Source organism: Lemur catta, chromosome 22, assembly GCF_020740605.2.
Source record: "Lemur catta isolate mLemCat1 chromosome 22, mLemCat1.pri, whole genome shotgun sequence".
Taxonomy (NCBI): domain Eukaryota; kingdom Metazoa; phylum Chordata; class Mammalia; order Primates; family Lemuridae; genus Lemur; species Lemur catta.
Window position 1 is genome coordinate 22243622 of NC_059149.1, and position 19742 is coordinate 22263363.

Here is a 19742-nt window from a genome sequence, read left to right on the forward strand (position 1 = left end):
GGCCCTGCTGGCATGCGACACTTCCCACACGCAGGGCACGCCAGGAGACTCTACACCCCGTATTTCATCTAGCCCCCGCAGCTCCCCAAGTGGCATCATTTTGATCACCTCTCATTTTTAGACAAAGACATTGAGGCTCAAGGAAGCTGAGCCGCAGGCCCCAAGCCACCAGCCAGGAAGTGGTGGAGCTGGCCAAGTTTGCTCTGGCAAAGGGCAGTTTCCCCGACACCAGAGCCCAGCTGTGTCCACATGACAGACGTCGGCTCTTAATTAGACACCTCCAGTCTCAATATAGCCATTGCTGTGCCTCCCCGTGAGATGCCCCAACCGCCAGCACAGGTATCTTCCTCCCGAGCACAGTGACCGCCGGTTCCCCCTGCGTCTTAGGGGGTCTTGGGGGGGCCCTTCGGGGCTCCGCCGGCTGGGCGTGGTTTCTTCTTCAGTGGGTCTGAATTCCTCCTCGCCGGGCAGAGCCAGGGTTGCTTGCAAAGGTGAAGGGAAAGTGGGCGCTCGTTCTCAGCGCAGAATTGGTTGGCAGGCCCCCACGGCATAGTGGCAAAGGGTGGGAGCTTAGGAGCCGAGTGCCTGTCTCAGCCCTCTGCGTCCTCTTCCGTCCAGCAGCTCTTTTACAGGTATTTTTGTTGTTCGTTAGATACAAGGATAACACGTACGTTGTAAAATATTTGAACGATCTAGAAATGCATAAAGTAAAAAGTGAATATTCTCCCCTTAATCTTCCTCCAAATCCCACTCGTCAGAGGGGACTAAGCCTTGGTAACACTTTGGTGTGTCTTTCCGGAGCCTTCTAGGGGTGCACATGTATGTGAGCTCAACAAGGAACCGTGGTCATTCTCCACGTCGGCTCACGTAGCTCTATCTGTCATGTCTATGGCCGAGTAGAATTCCACCCTCTTAGTTTCCCTTAATTTAATAATTCAGTTGCCCCCTGAAGGTCTGTATCGATGGATGTTTGATTTAAGTTTTTCTAAGTTTTCATTATCATAAAAATGCTATAATAAATATCTTTAAACGTTCATCTTTATACACCTGGGAAAGTATATCTGTAGAGTAGATTTCCAAAAGCAAAATTCTGTTTAAGAAATTAAGCACCTGCTAGATGCCACGTGCTGAGGACTCCACAGAAAATTAAACAGAATCCCTGTCCTCATCCGGCTTACATTTTGGTGAGGGGTAGAGGAGAGACAGTAAACAAATAAAGTAAATGTGCAGTAGGTCAGATGGCCGTGAGTGTTAGGGAGGAAACCAGCCGTGGCGGGGGTGGGTACTGCTTCATGTGGGATGGTCAGGGAAGGCCCCATTCATGCTGGCGCAGAACCTGGCCAGAAGTGAGGGGACACACCAGGCAGGGAGCTGGGAAGAGCTTCCAGGCAGCAAGTGCAAAGGCCCTGGGGTAGGAACAGGCTTGGTGTGTTTGAGGACCAGCTAGGTCAATGTGGCCCAAGCCAAGTAGGCAAGGAGGAGAGATAATGGGGCCAGATGACAAATGGTCTTCAAGGGCATGGTAAGGACTTGGGATTTTACTCTGGGCTATGTGCATTAAAGGATTTTGGGGCAGAGGGGGGATGTGATCCAACTGGCTCCATAGGAAGAACTGGAACAGATTTGAAAACTCAAGTGTTTCAAATGCCAGGACTTTAAGAAGAATAATAACTTTCAAAGATGATGATGAACAGTCATTGATAGTAACGTCTAGTACACTTTGCAAAAGCACGATCTCACTTCATTGTATCTCAGAGTATCACTCTGATCACAGAGTATCACAGAAATTGAGACTACAGGGCAGGTGCACGATTCCCAGTGGAGCCAGCATGAGCACAGTATTGGTGTGTGGCCGAGAGGGGACAGAAAGGTGGATAGAAGAGGTCACGGAAGTGAGCAGCCAGGACGTGGGGAGGACGTCTGGGTGGATGCGGGGGTCCCCAGGCATTGTGACAGGCTGGCGTCAGGGTGGCTGGGACCCGGGAGCTCTTCCCTGCCCGGCCACAGCTCTGAGCCTGGCTGTAGACGGCAGCTGCTAGCGCCCACCTTGGCATGTGTTCATTCTGGCCTCTCCTCTGTCTGCCACTAACTCCCCAAAGGCGCACCTCCTGTCCCCTTCCCCAGCGGGAATCCACTGTCACAGAACGGGAGACCCCTCAGCCACCCGGTGTCCACTGCGCACACCTCGCAGGTCGCCACAGACACTTCCTTGGAGTCCCTGCTTGTTGGAGCTCTGAATACCCAGCAGGCTTTGGGGTTCGCTCTGGAAACCACCAGGGAAGCGGTTTCCCTCCCGGGAAGTGCGCTCGCTCCTCTAAAAGGCCCATCTGCTGGGGAGAATTGGCCCTCACCATGGTGTCACCTGTTCCGCAGTGTCACGTGAGCACTCAACGTGCTGAGAGCATGACAGGAGACGCTTAGGACAGACAGTGCCTGTCCCCAGCAAGTGCTGTGTCAGGGTAGGGGCTTCTGTCCCCATTTTAGATACAGCTGAGGTCAGGGAGGTCGGGTGCTTTGCCCGAGGACTCCCAGCAGGGAGTGCAGAGCTGAGGTTCAGCCCCGGCGGCAGGGTGACTGGCGTCTGAGATTTCTCACGGGCGTGTCTCCTCCCTTATCCTAAGCTCCCCAAGGACAGGATTCGGCTCTGGTGTCCCTGCAGCGGTCAGACGGCCCCTGCCCGAGTCAGTGCTCAGTGAATATGTGATGACTGGGGACCCGGCCTGTCCTCCTGCACCCCTCGTTCCCATCTCAGACGTCCCAGTGCCCTCGTGCCGCCCTGGGTCCTCCCTGTCACTGAGGAGACTTGTTCCCTCTTACATAAATCTGCGGGATTTCAGTTGACAACGCAGAGAGCTGGAGCTGGGCATTTGAGCCAAAGCGATGGGGAGCAGGGCTGTGGGACCCCCGGGCTCTCGTATGTCATGTGAGGGGAGCAGAGAGGCCCTGCACTTCCCAGGAGCACTGGCCGGGGCTGGGGCCATCTGGGGACAATGACCGGAACTGGCAGATGGCTGGGGAGGAATGTCGTGGCTGGGCCAGGAGCTCCTTTTCGGAACCCGCTAACTCTTACCACGGCGACCCGCCTAGCATGGGGCGGGCAGTGGCTGTGGGGCTGGCGGGGGGCCGGCCAGTGTGGGGCGCAGCATGACCCTCTTCCCGCCCCCTCGCCCCCAGATCATCCTGAACTTCACGTCCATGGACCTGTACCGCAGCCGCCTGTGCTGGTACGACTACGTGGAGGTCAGAGACGGCTTCTGGAGGAAGGCGCCCCTCCGAGGTATGGCCCCCCACCCTGCCTCCTCCACGGCTCATCCTTCTAAGAACTACCCTCACCCCGCCCTCCTCCTCCTCCTCCATCCTCCTCCATTCTCCTTCTCCTCCTCGGAGGCTCATCCTTCTAAGAACTACCCTCACCCCGCTCTCCTCCTCCTCCTCCCCCCCCCACCCTCGGCCAGCGGCAACATCCTGGGGGGGGACCAGGAGTCCTGGTGTAGGCTTCTCTAACTCGCTGTGTGACTCTGAGCAAGTCGCGTCCCTGATCCAGACCTCAGAGTCCTCAGTGCAGGCCTCCGGGCATCCCTCCGAGGGTGGGTGTCACTCTGCGGGTGCAGGGACTCACAGGAGCTGTTGGAGAGAGCCACAGAGACTGTTCTGCGTACCTCCATGGCCCCAAGCTCTCCTCACCCTGGTGATTTTGGAGGTGCCCCCGTTTTCTCTGCCTGCAGGGTCTGGCTGTCGGTGCCCACCATGCAGCCTGGCTCAGAAAGAGACTCGCTATAAATCTGCCAGTCCTTCTCTTAGCTCACTGCAGAGGGCCACATGCCTGCACGGTGGCCCCACCTGCCCTGTCCGGGCTACTTTATCCCTGGTAGCGGGGGGTGTTGGGGGCTGGTCAGTGGGAGAGAAATAAATGGGTCAAAACTGCAGAACAGAAGGTGCTGTAATGAACCTAGAATTAGGGCAGAGGGTGGCAGGTGATCCCAGAAGGGACCTGCAGGAAGCCTGAGGAGCCGTGTGAGTCTCCTCTGAGCTGGACACGACCCTAAGGGGCTCAGGGCTGCTCTTTAGAGGTAGAAGCTTTGCCGCACAGCCCAGAGCAGCCTGACAAACTCTCGCTAACTCTGGTTCCCCCCAGTTTCTGATATTCCAGTATTTCTTTTTAGTCGCCCAAAGCAGCTGTCATTACAGCACTTCCTCCTGCAGACGTGTTAGCGTTTCCAAGGTTGCAGTTGCTTTTTCATAACTTACATTCCTCGGCCAGCACCCTCTGTCCCTTGCTGGAAGTTGGGAAACACCCAACCTTATTAGGAACACACAAATCATCCCAAGTCGATTCTCGACTACAAAGAATTCCACAGATGGCCGGCCTCACCCATGTGTGTTGACTTTTGTTGGTTTTTATTTCAAAGGGGATGTTCCCCTTTTTTAAAAAAATGAACTATATGTGTAATTTATGAAATAGTTAACTTTAACGTGAATGATACATATACAATATGCAAATAATTCCAAGCGTCGTTAACAGGGATTTGGGTTTGGACTGACTTCCGGTCCCTTCAGGAAACCCTTAGCCAACAGGCTCTGTCAACTGAGACATTTTTGGACCCAGTCACCAGATTCTGGGATTTATTTGGGGTCCTGGGGCATCCCCTGCCTTTGAGCAAATAGAAACACGTCTGTGAGAGCAGTTTGTAATACGCAGAGAAAGCTGCGTTTGTTTCTGATTGTTATTTCTTTCATGGAGACCAGATAAGAAAAGTAATGATGGTAATATACCCTTAGAAAGGCAAATAAAGGTATTTATGGTCGGATTTATGAAGATCCACCTTTCCTTCTAGAAGCAGACTCATGTCCTAGCCCTCAAGTGGTCTCTGGCTCTTCAAAGCCAAGTTGGACCTCGGACCAGATGGAAGCCAGGCGGAGGGTGTGCGGTCTTGGGGCTGTGCGTAGTAGGGTGGCCACGGACCAGGGCCCGAGCGCCGCAGCCTCCTGGAGAGGTGGGCCTTCTCCAGGGACGGGCTCCGGGCTCACGACTGCTCCGTCCACACTGTGCAGGCCGGTTCTGCGGGGGCAAAATCCCCGAGCCCATCGTCTCCACGGACAGCCGCCTCTGGGTCGAATTCCGCAGCAGCAGCAACTGGGTTGGAAAGGGCTTCTTCGCGGTCTACGAAGGTACTGAGGAAGGGCACGGTGGGGGGAGTCAAGTATGAGGTCCCTGGACATGCTAGAATGAGCCCTCCTGGCACCCCAGGGTCAAGGTCGTGGGTCCCCAGAGGGGAAACAGAGAGAGCGTGGGACTGGCCAGGGCTGGGGCAGGGGCAGTAGGAAGCCAGGGGGGTGTGGGAAGGGGCGGGAGGGGTGGGGCTGCCCTCGAAAGCAGGGCAGAGCGTGCTGACCCAGCCCTCTTCCTACCTCACCCTGTGTCCCCAAAGCCATCTGCGGGGGTGATGTGAAAAAGGACAATGGCCACATTCAGTCACCCAACTACCCAGACGATTACCGGCCCAGCAAAGTCTGCATCTGGCGGATCCAGGTGTCCGAGGGCTTCCACGTGGGCCTCACGTTCCAGTCCTTCGAGGTAGGTCAGAGACCCTGTGACCTGACACTCGGGTCCCCCACCCCTTGACATCCCCCACCTCATCTCCGCAGGCCCCCGGGGGGGGGTCCCCGGCAGCCAGAGCCCCTTCCACTGATTGTGCCCCGAACCCCAGATCGAGCGCCACGACAGCTGTGCCTACGACTACCTCGAGGTGCGGGACGGGCACAGCGAAAGCAGCACCCTCATTGGGCGCTACTGTGGCTACGAGAAACCCGATGACATCAAGAGCACGTCCAGCCGCCTCTGGCTCAAGTTCGTCTCCGACGGGTCCATTAACAAAGCCGGCTTCGCCGTCAACTTTTTCAAAGGTGCCGCCTCCCCTACCCACCCCGGTGGCCAGTCCTTCTCCTTCCTTCCTTCCTTCCTCACTCGCTCCTCCGACACAGACTCGAGGCACGCAGGTTCCCGCGAGACCCTGGGCCTGCCCTGAAGGAGCTCGGGGCGGCTGGGGAGAAGGGGCCACCCAATGAGTACAGGCAGGACATGCCGTTGAAGCTCAGGGAAGAAGCAAGGCGGGTGGATACCTTGGACAGGGTTTTCTCCCTGAGCCTCAGTTCCTCATCTGCAAAATGGGCATAGTAACAGTCCCTCCGTCACAGGCTGCGTGCAAGGATTGAAGGAGAAATGAAAGGAGGGTCCTCAGTCAGGGAAGGGCACACGAGAGGCATCAGGAAATGGTAGTGGCCACCAGCCCGGCCTGTGTGCTCGGAAGGAAGGCTCTGTGGGGTCCGCCAGGGGTTCCGAGCAGCCTTGGAGGGCTGGCTGGGGCCTGGGAGCTGAGCAGACAAGGGAGGCTCACTGCTGACTTCCCCACCTGCATTTTATTAGGGTGAGGGGTGGTCACAGGAAGCCTGGGGAACCCTGGACTTGACCCTCAAGTGGAGGCAGGAAGAGGGACCCAGGCCCCGGCCCGGGGTCTGTGACACGCTTTCCTCCCCCCGCAGAGGTGGACGAGTGCTCCCGGCCCAACCGCGGGGGCTGTGAGCAGCGCTGCCTCAACACCCTGGGCAGCTACAAGTGCAGCTGCGACCCCGGGTACGAGCTGGCCCCGGACAAGCGCCGCTGTGAGGGTGAGTGCCCCGGACTGCCTCCCACCCCCTTCCCTCCCCAGCCCCCTCCAGCTGAGGTTTCTTCCCGAGAAAGCTGGGAGGATGCCCTGGCACTCCTCACAATTCACAGATGAGAAATGCATTTTATATGGCGACCTCCAAGAATATGCTGTTACCAGATGTGATGCACTCTGGCTTGGGGTGTTTTTTTTTCACTCTTATTCATTTTTTAATAAATGCTGATCTTGACTTGCTGATTAATGTCACCACCCACCAGACGATTACGAGTCACAGTTTGGAAACCGTTGTTCTTGGACAGGCACTGGGCTTCAGCCTCTCTGTGCACACCCCAAGATGCTGGTGAAAGCACCCTCAGGCCGACGGCTGCAGCTCACTGTGCCCATCTTGCAGCACCCCTGAGCTCCCGTGCCTGCCAGGACTGCCCCACTCCTGTCCCCGTATAGGCTCACCTCTGAAGACATGCACCTCACCCTGCCTCTGTCCGTCTGTCCCTTGGGGACCAGACACAGGCCCCCAGGCTGTGGGAGTCCACAGGAGGCCCTCCGTTCCCTCCTTACTGCACCCCAATCCCACCCCACCCCCAGCAGGGACCCCCTGCAGATGATACCACCTCCCTTGTCCCCCAGCTGCCTGTGGCGGATTCCTCACCAAGCTCAACGGCTCCATCACCAGCCCCGGCTGGCCCAAGGAGTACCCCCCCAACAAAAACTGCATCTGGCAGCTGGTGGCCCCCACCCAGTACCGCATCTCCCTGCAGTTTGACTTCTTTGAGACAGAGGGCAACGACGTAAGTGCCACCAGGGGCTGAGGAGGGGCGAGAAGGTGTGGGCTGTGGCACTTGGCTCGGGTGCTTCCTACCCTCCGAGAGAGGTCAAGGCAGAAATGCTGTGTGCATGTCAAGGAGGAGAATCTACTCCGCATTCAGGGAGTCACCGCAGGCTCAGGGGCAGGGCCTTGGAGGCCCTGGGGCTTGTGGCAAGTGGGGTGAAGGACATCAAGTCAGGGAGGCCTGTGCAGCGAGGGAAGGCGTGGGGTGGGCTTGGGTGTATGCAGGGAACCCAGGGGGCTGGGGGCGGGGGTGGCCGGAGCAGCTAACCGAAAGCTAAAGGATCTGCAGAACAGAGAGCATCGCTAGGGTGGGAGTGATCAGGGGGGCTTCCTGGAGGAGGCAGGCCTGGAGCTGGGCTCCCTTGCAGGTGTGCAAGTACGACTTCGTGGAGGTGCGCAGCGGACTCACGGCCGACTCCAAGCTGCATGGCAAGTTCTGTGGCTCCGAGAAGCCCGAGGTCATCACCTCCCAGTACAACAACATGCGCGTGGAGTTCAAGTCCGACAACACCGTGTCCAAAAAGGGCTTCAAGGCTCACTTCTTCTCAGGTAACGCCGGACTCCCCAGCTCCCAGCCCTGCCTCCCCTCAGAAGACGGGGCTCCCCTTCTGCCCGCCCCTGCACCCAATACTCCCCAGCCCTCCTGGGTGCCCACAGGCAGAGTCTGCCCCCTGCTTCCCCCACCACCCCCTCCTGCAGGCCAGCCCCTCCGGCATCTGAACCCCATTATTCTTTTTTTTTTTTTTGAGACAGAGTCTTGCTCTGTCGCCCAGGCTAGAGTGCCATGGAGTCAGCCTAGCTCACAGCAACCTCAAACTCCTGGGCTCAAGCAATCCTCCTGCCTCAGCCTCATGAGTAGCTGGGACTACAGGCATGCGCCACCATGCCCGGCTAATTTTTTCTATATATTTTTAGTTGTCTGGCTAATTTCTTTCTAAATTTTTAGTAGAAACAGGGTCTCGCTCTGGTTCAGGCTGGTGTCAAACTCCTGACCTGGAGCGATCCACCTGCCTCGGCCTCCCAGAGTGCTAGGATTACAGGCGTGAGCCACCGCGCCCGGCCTGAACCCCATTATTCTTGAGCCCTCGGCTATAACTCCCAGGCCTGAGGACGGGTGGACATAAGCACACAGAAGCGAAGGAGAGGGGGTCCCAGGTGTCAGGAGCCACCCAGGCCGAGGCTGGAGAGAGGGCAGGTCCTGAGAACAGGGAGCTCAGTCTGGCCGAGAACGTGGGGTGCATGGAGGGGAGGAAGGAGTTTGCCTTGGACCACGTGCGGCAGATTCTCTGGCAGCAGCCTGACTTCTAATCAGACGCTGCACCAGCCAAAGAGGTGCACGCGGGGCCTTCAGAAACACGAGTCGCCCCCCTCCTTTCATACCAAAGCCTCTGGACTCCCCGTCAGCCCACGAGCAGGTCTCGGACCCCGTCAGCATACATGAGCTGAGAGCTGCCCCACGTGAGGCCTGGGCTGCAGTCCCTCGGCCTCATCTGACCCTTCGATAGCCCCATCTGCGGGTGGGCCACATGGTAGCCAGCAGCCGCCTGCCCAGCCTCTCTGCGCTGGGCCTCTGGGGTCCCGGGACACCCCTCCCCTGCCCTGCGTCGTGAACCCTTCAGTCCTTCGCCCTGGGGTGAGGCCACAGGAGGCTGGTGGTCCTCCAGGGGCCGCAGGAGCTCCATGGAGTGGGGCGTGGGGGACGGTGGGAGGTCGGCGGGCTGGCCAGAGCCGGCGGTGTCGTGGAGGAACGGCTCGGGGCTCCTCACCCCATCACGCCGGGCGGGCCGGACGGGGGTGGGCAGGAAGGCAGGACGCCCACGGCCGAGTCCACGCTGCCTTCCTTTTCCCCTCCTTCGCCCAGGCTCCTGCATCCTCGAGCCCCCCATGCGGCTGCCCTGCACCCCGCCTGCCCCACCTGGATGCGTGCACCTGCCCCCGTGCACTGGTCCCCCGCTTGGCACTGCCAGCCACCCTGCTCTGCTTAAAGTGCCCTGTTGATGTTCTGCCCACAGCCCCCGGCCACTGCTTGCTGAGACCCTCCCCTGCAATGCCAACCCTTTTCTTCCCTGCGCCCACCTGGGACTCCCACGAGGTGTTCACCAGAGGGCTGAGGGGACGTAACACCTGCTCAGGGGTGGGCTCCGCCCCAGGGAAACCATTACCTGCTTACTCTCGTCTCTTCCTGCCCTTCTGTTGCTCCAGTCTTGGAGGAGGCGGGGGACCGCCACTCACAGCTGTCAGGCCTGGAGTTACTGCCCTCCTCCCCCACCCTCTGCACAACACCGTGCCCACCCCACCCTCAGCCCTGCACAGAGACACACGCACACGCACACGCGTGCGCACACACATTACCCCACCGCATGAGAAACCTGCAGAGGACCCCCACCAGTGGGCATCCAGGTTCAGCCCTCAGGGCCTGGGGCATGACTGTGGCCCCCTCAGGAGGGGGGCTGTTTGGACTTTTGGGACACCCATCGAAGAGACCCTAAGCCAAGAAGGAGAAGAGCGAGCCTGAAGACCTCCAGTCTGACCCCAGCCACCTTCCGGGGCATTTGGGCACTGTAGGGTGAGTGCCATCTCCTTGCCTGGGCCCGTGCCACCTCCCGCCCTGCCCCTCCCGCAGCCTGCTCCCCTGGCTCCGAGGGCAGGCTGCCCACACCTGCCCCCGGAGCTGAAGCAGCCTTCCTGAGGACTCACCTTCCCTCATTCATTCATTCCGCCATTCACTTGCCCATTCACTCATTCATTTGGCAAGTAGTTATTTTACCCCTACTGTGTGCCAGCCACGGGACCAGGTATTTGGGCTGCAAATACAAGGAGGGAGTGGGGGTCAGAACGTGTCAGGGAAGTCTTTGCTCAGTCCATGAGCTGGGCCCCCTGATGCTCCCAGCACAGCCACTGGCCAGGACCCCCAGGATGGGTCATGGGGTGCCCCCACCCCCACATTCCTGCAGGGCCGCTGCCCTCAATCAGGCCCCCTCTGATGTGGTCACCGAGCACAGCCCTGGGGAAGGACTTGGGGCCTCCACCTCTTGGCCTGGGTGTCTGGGGGCCCGAGGGGTCTGGCCCGCCTGAGCCCAGGTTGGAGAAGCAGGGTCCTCTGGGAGCCAGTGCTCCGGCCCTCGGGCCCCTCTCCTGAGGGACACCAGGCACGGAGTCCCCGGCACAGACTCCGCCTGGCCAGCTGAAGGGCGGCAGACACCTTGTCTGTCCTGCCTCGCAGCTCAGCTCTGGAATTCTGGGTGTCTGTCCACTGGGACCCACACACTCCCCTGAATGCCTGGCTCTGCGCCAGGCACACCGTCCCCCAAATGACCAGACACTCCTGCGAGTATGTGGCGTGCACACCTGTGACCACGTGTGTGTCTGTGAGTTAGTGTGTTCGTGCGAGTGCGTGTGCACATGTGTCCCGCGCCCTCTGTGTTTGTACCTGTGCCTGCTTCCTCACACGTGTGCGGGAGCACGTGGTACATCTCTCGTGTGCACCGCCACGCAGGCTGGGCGGGGGTGTGATGCGTGTGTGGTTAGCGGTGTCTGTGTCCACATTTGTGTGGTCTGTCGCGGACGTGTGTCCCTGCACGTGTGGGTGGTGTGTACCACGTGCACACGGGTGCGTGTGTCTGGGGTCAGTGTGTTGCAGATTTGGGCAGCAGTCAGCCGTGCACGGGGCTGTGCGGGACCTCGTGTCTGCAGTGTGTCCGTGTGAGTGCGTGTCTGTGTCCGACACATTCTGTAGATGCAGCCGCCAGAGCGAGAGGCAGAGTGGGGCGGCCCCCCGCGCCCTTCCGTGTCCTCCCCGTTTCTCTCCTTCCCGACGCGCACGCCGTGCTCCTGGCCCGCGCGTCGCTCCAGGCCTTCTCCCCGCCACAGGCTCTGTCTCCGTCCCTGTCGCTGTGCCTCCTCCCCTCTGCTAACCCAGCCCTCCGTGCCCTGGCTGCGCCCGGACATGGCCCCGCATGTGTGTCCGCCTGCCTTCCCGCCCCGCCCCGCGACCTGCCTCGGAGGCCTGGGTCTGGTGTCCACAGCTCCCCATCCTGGCCCCTGCCCTGCACCCCCACCCCTCGGTCCCCTTTCTCCTTCTCTCTCTCGTTTCAGAAAAGAGGCCAGCTCTGCAGCCCCCTCGGGGACGCCCCCACCAGCTCAAATTCCGAGTGCAGAAAAGAAACCGGACCCCCCAGTGAGGCCTGCCAGGCCTCCCGGACCCTTTGTTACTCAGGAACCTCACCTTGGACGGAAAGGGATGGGGGCTTCCGTGCCCCCCCAGCCCCCGCCTCCGCTCTGCCACCCCGGCCTGCCCCCCTCTGGCCGGACAGAACTGGTGCTCTCCACTCCCCCTGCCCCCTGCACGCGGACAGGGGGACCGTCCCCACGCCCCCCCACTTTGATGGTGTCTGTGACATTTCCTGTTGTGAAGTAAAAGAGGGACCCCTGCGTCCTGCTCCTTTCTCTTGCAGTCTGCTTGTCCGTGTGTCTGTTTTTCCACTTGTCCGTCTGTCCAGTAAGCAGGTAATGGTAGGGGGTTCCCAAGCTGGTCCGCTGCGGACTCCCAGCCCTCCTCCACCCCACTGCTCCTTTCTCTCCTGCAGCTGGGCCCCGCTCAGCTGGCCCCGCTTGACGCAGTGCCCCGCGGACCCCCCAGCGCCTTGGCCGCCCACCCCCGCCCGGCCTGGCCGGCTCTGGCCGGCTGCCGCTCTCTCCTGGTGGGGGGCAGCCCAGCCAGGCCTCCACTTCCCCTGGGGTGACCAGACCCCACACAGACCCGCCTGCCCTTGTTTGCTCCCCGCAGACAAGGACGAGTGCTCCAAGGACAACGGCGGCTGCCAGCAAGATTGCGTCAACACATTCGGCAGCTACGAGTGTCAGTGCCGCAGCGGCTTCGTGCTCCATGACAACAAGCACGACTGCAAAGAAGGTGAGGAGCGTCTGGGCTGGAAGGGGCCATGCTGGACGCTCAGGGAGCTGAGCGGCCTCTCAGGTCCCCTCGGTTCGCCTGCCACCTGGTGCACAGGTCTCCCTGCCTCTCCCCAAGTACCTGAGCTGTGGCATCAGGAGTGGAGGAACTCACCTTTCCACACTCTTCTTATGGTGGCTGGTGCTTCTTAACACCCATGTCCCAGGCTCTCTCTTTGCGGTGACCTCCTCCCAGCACAGAGGCAAGAAAGGACAGTGGTTCAGAGCACAGGCTCCTGAGCCAGCTGGCTTGGCCCCGTCCTGCTACTTGGCCAGCTGTGCAACCTTGAGTGACTGCTTGCCCTCTCTGCACCTCAGTTTGCTCATGCATAAAGTGTAGACAATACTCATACCTGCCTCTCAGGGGCACCATGAAGGGGTCCAAGCAGTGCCTGGCTTGTGGCAGGCATAATCGTGCATATCACACTCCTGACCCCCGGGGATCCCCGGAACAGAGTTGCTGCCTTCCGACACTGAAGCCCTGTGTGTACTTAAAAATAGCTCTTATGCCATCAGTGGTATCACCGATGCCTCTTTGTAGGCGAAACAGTACAGGCCCACTCCAACGCAGTGATTGTACTGTGGCCCCTGCCTCCTGGGACGTCCAATCCTAGCCGCACAGTGCAGACTTGCCTTTGCCACTGGATGTCTGTGTGACTTTGGGCAAGTCGCTTGACTTCTCTGAACTTCAGTTTCCTCATCCAGGAAATGATATAAAATAATACCTACTTTGCAGGGCACTGAGCTGTGAACGCTTAGCAAGTGACTCTTTTCACTATGAGTAGGTGGACAGCCCAGGTATAGACAAATGAGCTGCTGACCAGAAAAAACAGAACTGAACACTCAACAGTGACCAGCGGACAGCGGAGGGCTTCCAACCCAACAGGCTCCCCAAATGTGGAGTTCCTGACTCACACAACTAGCCAGAGCTCACTTACTCTGATGTCGTCTAAACTGCCTTCTGTCTCTGTGCTCTGGATGAGAAAGAGGGGTTTGATGAAGGACACAAGATAGCCAGGGCAGGGGTGAAACTTGCTGGGAAGATGGTCTGTTCGTCTTCCATCTTCTGATTCACTTTAGAACCACACCAGGCTCCTTGCTCAGGTGACAGGCTAATTACAGATCCGTCAGCGAGGAGGACCCAGCGTAGTGCTGGGTTCTGTAGGGGACCCCAGAGGGGAGTCCCTCTTCTCCCTGGGAGATCGCAGCCCACCCGGGGAGAGGTGTGGATGTGCAAAGCCAACAGCGAGCGAGTGTGGAAGACCAGGGTGGAAAGAGGGAGGGCAGGCAGCCACGGGAAACCACAGACAGGTAACGAGGGCAGCTCATGTGTAGGGAGACAGGAACGTGACCTGCCTCCACCAGGGACTTGGAGGGTGGTGCTGTCTGGGCCCTTGTGGCCGTGTGTTCGTTCTGTGAGCCTCTGACTCTGGGTGCTGCTGTGCGGCTTGTGCCCCGCCCATCCCTGTCTTGTCCCCTGCCACAGTGCCTGGCTGCCCACGTCCCCTTAGAGGGACCTGAACGATTGCGTGATCGTGACTCATGATCACTGGTGTTTAAGTCTGAGTTGGGGAGGCCACACTGTTAAGAGGCAGAAGCCAGATGGCCATAGATCGAGGAGGTATAAGTAGTGAGAAGTGGTGACAGCGAATGTTCTGGAAGGAGAGCTACACCATGGCTGGCGGGGCACAGGAGAGCGTGTTCAGGGTGCGCCGAGGCTCACGGCTGCAGGGCTGGGAGAGAGCCCAAGGGTGGACCGGTCGTGCCACGAGGGGTCTCAGTCTGTCCCGACAGGGAGGAAGGATACCGTCTCTGAGGCTACGGGGGGCGGGGGAAGGTGGAGGCAGGGAAGGTGAGTTCACAGGTCAGGGGCCAGAAGGTGAAGCCATTCATTCATTCATTGGTCCTGAGGGCCCGGCTTTCCTGGGAGGTGGGAGAGCGGTGGTCGGTGATCTTCTGCCAGGAGGGGGGAGCTGGGAGGTGACATGGGCCCTCCAGGAGGCGGCTGAGGGTTTGCAGCAGCTGCCGAGGGGTGAGAGACGGAGCAGGGGAGAGAGTGCCAAGGGGGCGGGGGCCCCGGCGAGGCTGGAGCCCACGGGTGGGGTTTTCTAAGATGCTGCCGTGGAGGGGTGGGGCGCAAGGCCACGAGGGTGCCGAGGAGCAGCTCGGTGATCAGCCGTGGAGTCAGCGGAGTCAACCGTGGAGGAAATATGGGAGAACATGTCAAGACTGAGACCGTAGCGTTCGCTGTAAAGTTGGGTGACCGTGGTTGGGACAGCGAGGGCCTGAGCACCTGGAGGAGCAGGGTGGCCTCAGGGCGACGTGTGTGTGGCCTGGAGAAGCGGTGGATGGTGGCGAAGGAGATAAGAGCCAGCAGGGCTGAGGTCAAGGAACGGAGGGTCCGCGTGGTGTGGACCATCCGCGTGTTTGTTGACATCACCTTGGAGCTTGGCAGGAGTGGGGGTGGGGAGAACTGAGTCAGGTGCCAAAGTCTCCTGTGACTGGGGAGGCCACCGGCGGTCAGCAGACGGCGGCTTCGAGGCGGGGAAGAGGGGGTGTGGCCCCACGGCCACAGAGGTCCAAGGGGTTTACCCGGGGAGCCTGCAACGGCCGCCTCCGCAGACGCTGCCATGTGGGCCTCACCCAGGGCTTCCGTGGGAACCGCGCCGCCAGGTCTCCCCGGGTGCAGGTCGCTGCATGAAAGGGCAGTGATCTGTGCCCTCAGTCCAGGTTGTAAGTTGGGGCAGGAGACAGAAGGAAGGAGGGGGCAGGAGGCATCCGAGCGTGGGGTCCCTGCCGATCCCCTTCTGTCACTTGCTTCCCTGCAGCCGGCTGTGACCACAAGGTGTCGTCCACCAGCGGCACCATCACCAGCCCCAACTGGCCCGACAAGTATCCCAGCAAGAAGGAGTGCACCTGGGCCATCTCCAGCACCCCCGGGCACCGGGTCAAGCTGGTAAGGTGCCCGCTCCCCCCACTCGTGAGCGCCCCCCTCCTCCGTGCCATCTCCAAAGCCCGGGGACACTGCCCAGAGCCACGCAGGCTGCAGGCCGGGGGGCCTGGCCGAACCCAGAGGTGCTGTTCCTGGGAGAACCCCAAGTCTGGTCTGGACAGAGGCCCCTTGCCCAGCATATGTTGGGATGTCCCCACCATTGCCCCATTCCTGGCTCCTCCTTCCCTGTCACCCCCAGCAGGGCCACTCCCATGGGTGTGCCTGCCCCGCCTGCCCTCCAGCCCTGATCTCAGCTCCTCCCTCTCGACCTCCAGACCTTCATGGAGATGGACATCGAGTCCCAGCCCGAGTGTGCCTACGACCACCTGGAGGTGTTCGACGGGCGTGACGCCAAGGCCCCTGTCCTCGGCCGCTTCTGCGGGAGCAAGAAGCCCGAGCCCGTCCTGGCCACGGGCAACCGCATGTTCCTGCGCTTCTACTCCGACAACTCGGTGCAGAGGAAGGGCTTCCAGGCCTCCCACTCCACAGGTGAGGCCCGCCCTGGGCAGCCGTGTCCTCCTGCTGTCACTTGCTGTGGAAGTGTCCCCTGCGGCTGGTCTCCAGTCCAGGCCCTGGCGTGGGGTCTGTGGCTACAAAGAGCTTATGAAGGCACGAAGACAGCCCGGGCCCTCAGCTTGGGGACCCAAGGGATGGGGAGGGGGTCCCTCAGACCCTCCCACCGGCAGCACACTTGCCACTGCGGCGAGCCAGCCCCACCCCAGCCCCCAGATGCGCACCTTCATTCATTCCGCAGACACCTGCTGACACGTAGCATGCGGGAAGCAGCATTCTAAGTGCAGGTCATGGAAATGAACCAAGAGGAAGGAGGTCCCGGTCCTGGAGGGGCTTGTCCTGCACTCATTTGTTTGTTTATTTGGCAGCCATGGACTGAGCTCTTGCTCTGCAAGAGGGCTGAGGGCACATGGCCATGCAGCAGGCATGAGCCCTTCCCCCCCTGCCCGCCCCAGGACTCACAGTGCAGAGATAAGTCAGGCACGCGGCATCCTGGCACTAGCGCAGGAAGGCGGGTGTGAGCCGGTAGAGTCATTCCGCAGCCCCAGCACAGCCCAGGGTGTGCACAGGCGACAGCTGGTCATTTGGTGTGTCTGGAGCCTTGGGTGTGTGAGGACAGCAGTGACGTGGGGACGATGCAGCTGCAGAGAAAGGCCGGGCGTGGGTGGCCCCGAGTGCCAGGCCAAGATGGCACGCAGGAGCCTTGCAGTCTCCCTTTGGCCCTGAGTCACCTGTCGGGGCGTCCCCAGAGCTGAGAGGTCCACAGCTTCCCCTCCCCCTTCCACCCCGCCCCTGACGCAGCCCCGCCCAGCCCTCTCTGCCGCCTCCGGGAGACCCCAGTGCCAGGTGGGCAGGCAGAGGCCAGAGGGTGCCGGGAAGGGGGTGCTCCCGTCCATGCCTCCCAGCACAGGGTTACGACCTGGAGGCCCGGAACCCATCTGGCCCTCAGACCTGCTATGTTTGGCCCATGCCGTGTTTTTTAAAAACTTGAGCCAACATGTAAAAATCAGACGTTTTCACACAAAAACGCAGATGTACAGCTTCTCTCTTGAAAATGGAAGCTCTGGCAATGCTGGGCCTGCGTTCTTCCATGACAGCCATCAGCTGGAGCAGATTAGCGATGTCCCCTTTAGACACAGTGTGCCGTTCCCAGCACCACCGCTCTGCACTGCCTCGTAGGGCATCTCGCCCTGCACGTGTCCTGCCCACTCCCAGTCCCCCAGCCTCCGCAGGCACCTGTCCAGAGGTGGAGTGGTCCCCAGAACGTGCCTGGGCCAGGTCCCAGCCCGCCTGTCACTAGCCGTGTGGCCTTATCCCGCCGTGAGATCTCGGCGTGGTGCTGCACAGTGGGTGCTCAGGGGTGGTGGCCGATCTTGTCATCCCCTGCAGAGTGTGGGGGCCAGGTGCGGGCCGACGTGAAGACCAAGGACCTTTACTCCCACGCCCAGTTTGGTGACAACAACTATCCCGGGGGGCTGGACTGCGAGTGGGTCATTGTGGCCGAGGAAGGCTACGGCGTGGAGCTCGTGTTCCAGACCTTCGAGGTGGAGGAGGAGACAGACTGCGGCTACGACTACATGGAGCTCTTCGACGGCTACGACAGCACAGCCCCCAGGCTGGGACGCTACTGCGGCTCGGGGGTGAGCCCCCACCCCTCCTCGTCCCCTCACCCTGCACTGCTCCCCCCTTACCACCCCAATCCCAGCGCCCACGGTGCAGGCCCCTGGAGGCCCAGGGTGTGAGAGTGAGCGCAGCACAGGCCTGGCTCTCTCTGGGGGAGCCCAGAGACCCTGCCTGGTGGGGGGCTGCTCGGAGAAGCCACCCCGCCCTGGTCCACCCTCACCCAGGAAACCTGCTCCTTTCTGGGCAACACACAGATTCCTGCGGCCTCTGGGACAGGCCCTGCCCTGACCCAGGCCTGCTCAGAGGTCTGGGTCCCTGTCCCTGCCATCCCCTCCCCAGCCCCCACCTCTCCCACGGCCACGCTCCAGGCAGCCTGGTGCCCCTAGAGGGTTAATTAAACCTCCTAGGAGCTGCGGCAGCTGCTGGACCCAGCGTTGGCCTCCTGGGTCCCTGAGGAGCAGCATGCCAGCCTCTGTGTGGCTGGCAGGGTGGGACAGGCGGAGTGGGAAGCGGCTCAGCTGCTCTGGCATCCCCTGGCTACCAGGCTGGCGCCCCCCTCCCCGCCTTGCCCTTCCTTCTGAGTCACACACCAAATCGGGTGTCCCCAGGTGGCTTCTTCCAGAGACCTCCCCCAGGCTGGAGCCAACGGGAGGGGGGACCTGGGATAGGAAAACAGTCAGAGCTTCCTGGCACAGCTACTGGAAATGTCCCCAAGGTTTTCAGAAATTCCTTCTATGCCTAGAGGGCCAGGGCATCGGCTGCGCTAACACTCTGCGGGTGGCCCACACTCAGTGGGCTCGCAGGAGCCAGCGAAGGGACATCACCGTGGCCAGGACCAGGGTGGGACTGGGGGTGGCAGAATGCAGGTCCAGGGGAGACTGTGCCTCTCCCTGCGGCTTCCGCCACGCCCCGGCAGAGCAGCAGCTGTGCCATCTTCTCCAACAGCTGGGACAGCAAGAAGGCAAAGCCGCTCAAAGAACCCCTCCCTTTGCAAAACATTTCCACATTTGTCCTCTCCTGGGCTGGGAGCGCAGAGAGCTTTCGCTCCTGTTTGCAGTTCAGGGAAGTGCGTCCCAAAGAGGGGAGGTGGCTTGCCAAGGACTACAGCACTAACCAGTTAGCACGGCTGGGTTTAGAAGGGAGGGCTGACTCAACTTCAGACAAGCTCCTCTGCCCCCTGCCCTTGGCCTTCCCCCAAGAGCCCCATTAAACTCCCACTAGCCCAGTAAGAAAAAAAAAATTCCCATTAGCAAGAAACTCTCTGCTTCAAGGGGCAGGGGGACTCTGGTGACAGCTGGAGAGCATCCTCAGGGCCGGGCACCTTGGGGAGGGGAGAGGGGAGCCCCAGCCCTCTTCCTCCACCTCATGCCGTCCCTTTCCTCTGCCAGCCTCCCGAGGAGGTGTACTCGGCGGGAGATTCTGTCCTGGTGAAGTTCCACTCGGATGACACCATCACCAAAAAAGGCTTCCACCTGCGCTACACCAGCACCAAGTTCCAGGACACACTCCACAGCAGGAAGTGACACTGCCCTTGCACAGGGGGCGGGAAGGGAGGCCTGCTTCCCTCGGTCACCTAGACCGGACAGTGGGGGCGGACAGCGGAAGGCGACACACCGTCCCTCTCCCCCGGGCCCCAGGGTCTGCAGGGCCCGTGGGCCAGGTGAGGCCGTCCCCAGGAGGTGGGGAAACTGGACTCCTTCACAAGCCACGTCCCCACCACCCCCCACCAGGGCAAGGGGCCAGGGCCAGGGAGCCGGAGCTTTCACTGAGACACTTGAAGTGACCATTCCTCTCTGGGGGCCCTGCCCGGTGGCGAGAGGGACTGCCAACGGGACCCTGCCGCCTCCCCGACGTCTCTACACGCCGTATTGTGTATAGCCGGCGGCGTAACCCTCATTGTAACGGACGTTTCCCACCCTGCTCCAGCCTAGGTTTGGTTTCATCCTGAGCCGTCACTTCCCCTGTTTCCTGGGGCACGAGTGTCCACGCGTGTGCCCCCCCCCCGGGAGCCTCAGTGGGGAGCTGATGGGGAGCGGGTGGAGAAAAAAGACAGGGCTTCTCTCGGGCCCAGTGGCTGGTCAGCCACGCGGGGCACCCCAGCCAATAAACCGAAAGTGTTACAGCCAATGTCCTGTGCCAGATGCTGTCCGGGCCGCGGGGGCGGCGTTGT

General features: G+C 60.7%; 1 protein-coding gene across 4 annotated transcripts in view; it reads left to right on the forward strand.

Moving 5' to 3' along the window:
• Positions 1-19699, forward strand: part of BMP1 (bone morphogenetic protein 1) — a 37560-nt gene extending 17861 nt beyond the window's left edge. For 3 of the 4 annotated variants that reach the window (XM_045535424.1, XM_045535425.1, XM_045535426.1), the window contains 12 exons: positions 3175-3277; positions 5053-5169; positions 5430-5575; positions 5709-5904; positions 6541-6666; positions 7293-7453; positions 7863-8043; positions 12281-12406; positions 15273-15400; positions 15712-15925; positions 17339-17589; positions 18961-19699. In XM_045535424.1, coding sequence (XP_045391380.1) covers positions 3175-3277; positions 5053-5169; positions 5430-5575; positions 5709-5904; positions 6541-6666; positions 7293-7453; positions 7863-8043; positions 12281-12406; positions 15273-15400; positions 15712-15925; positions 17339-17589; positions 18961-19095 — 1884 coding nt within the window. In that variant the 3' untranslated portion in view covers positions 19096-19699. Of the gene's footprint in view, positions 1-3174; positions 3278-5052; positions 5170-5429; positions 5576-5708; positions 5905-6540; positions 6667-7292; positions 7454-7862; positions 8044-11589; positions 11948-12280; positions 12407-15272; positions 15401-15711; positions 15926-17338; positions 17590-18960 lie in introns of those variants that run through there. The other variant, XM_045535427.1, reaches the window with a different exon arrangement.
• Positions 19700-19742: the final 43 nt, after the last annotated feature.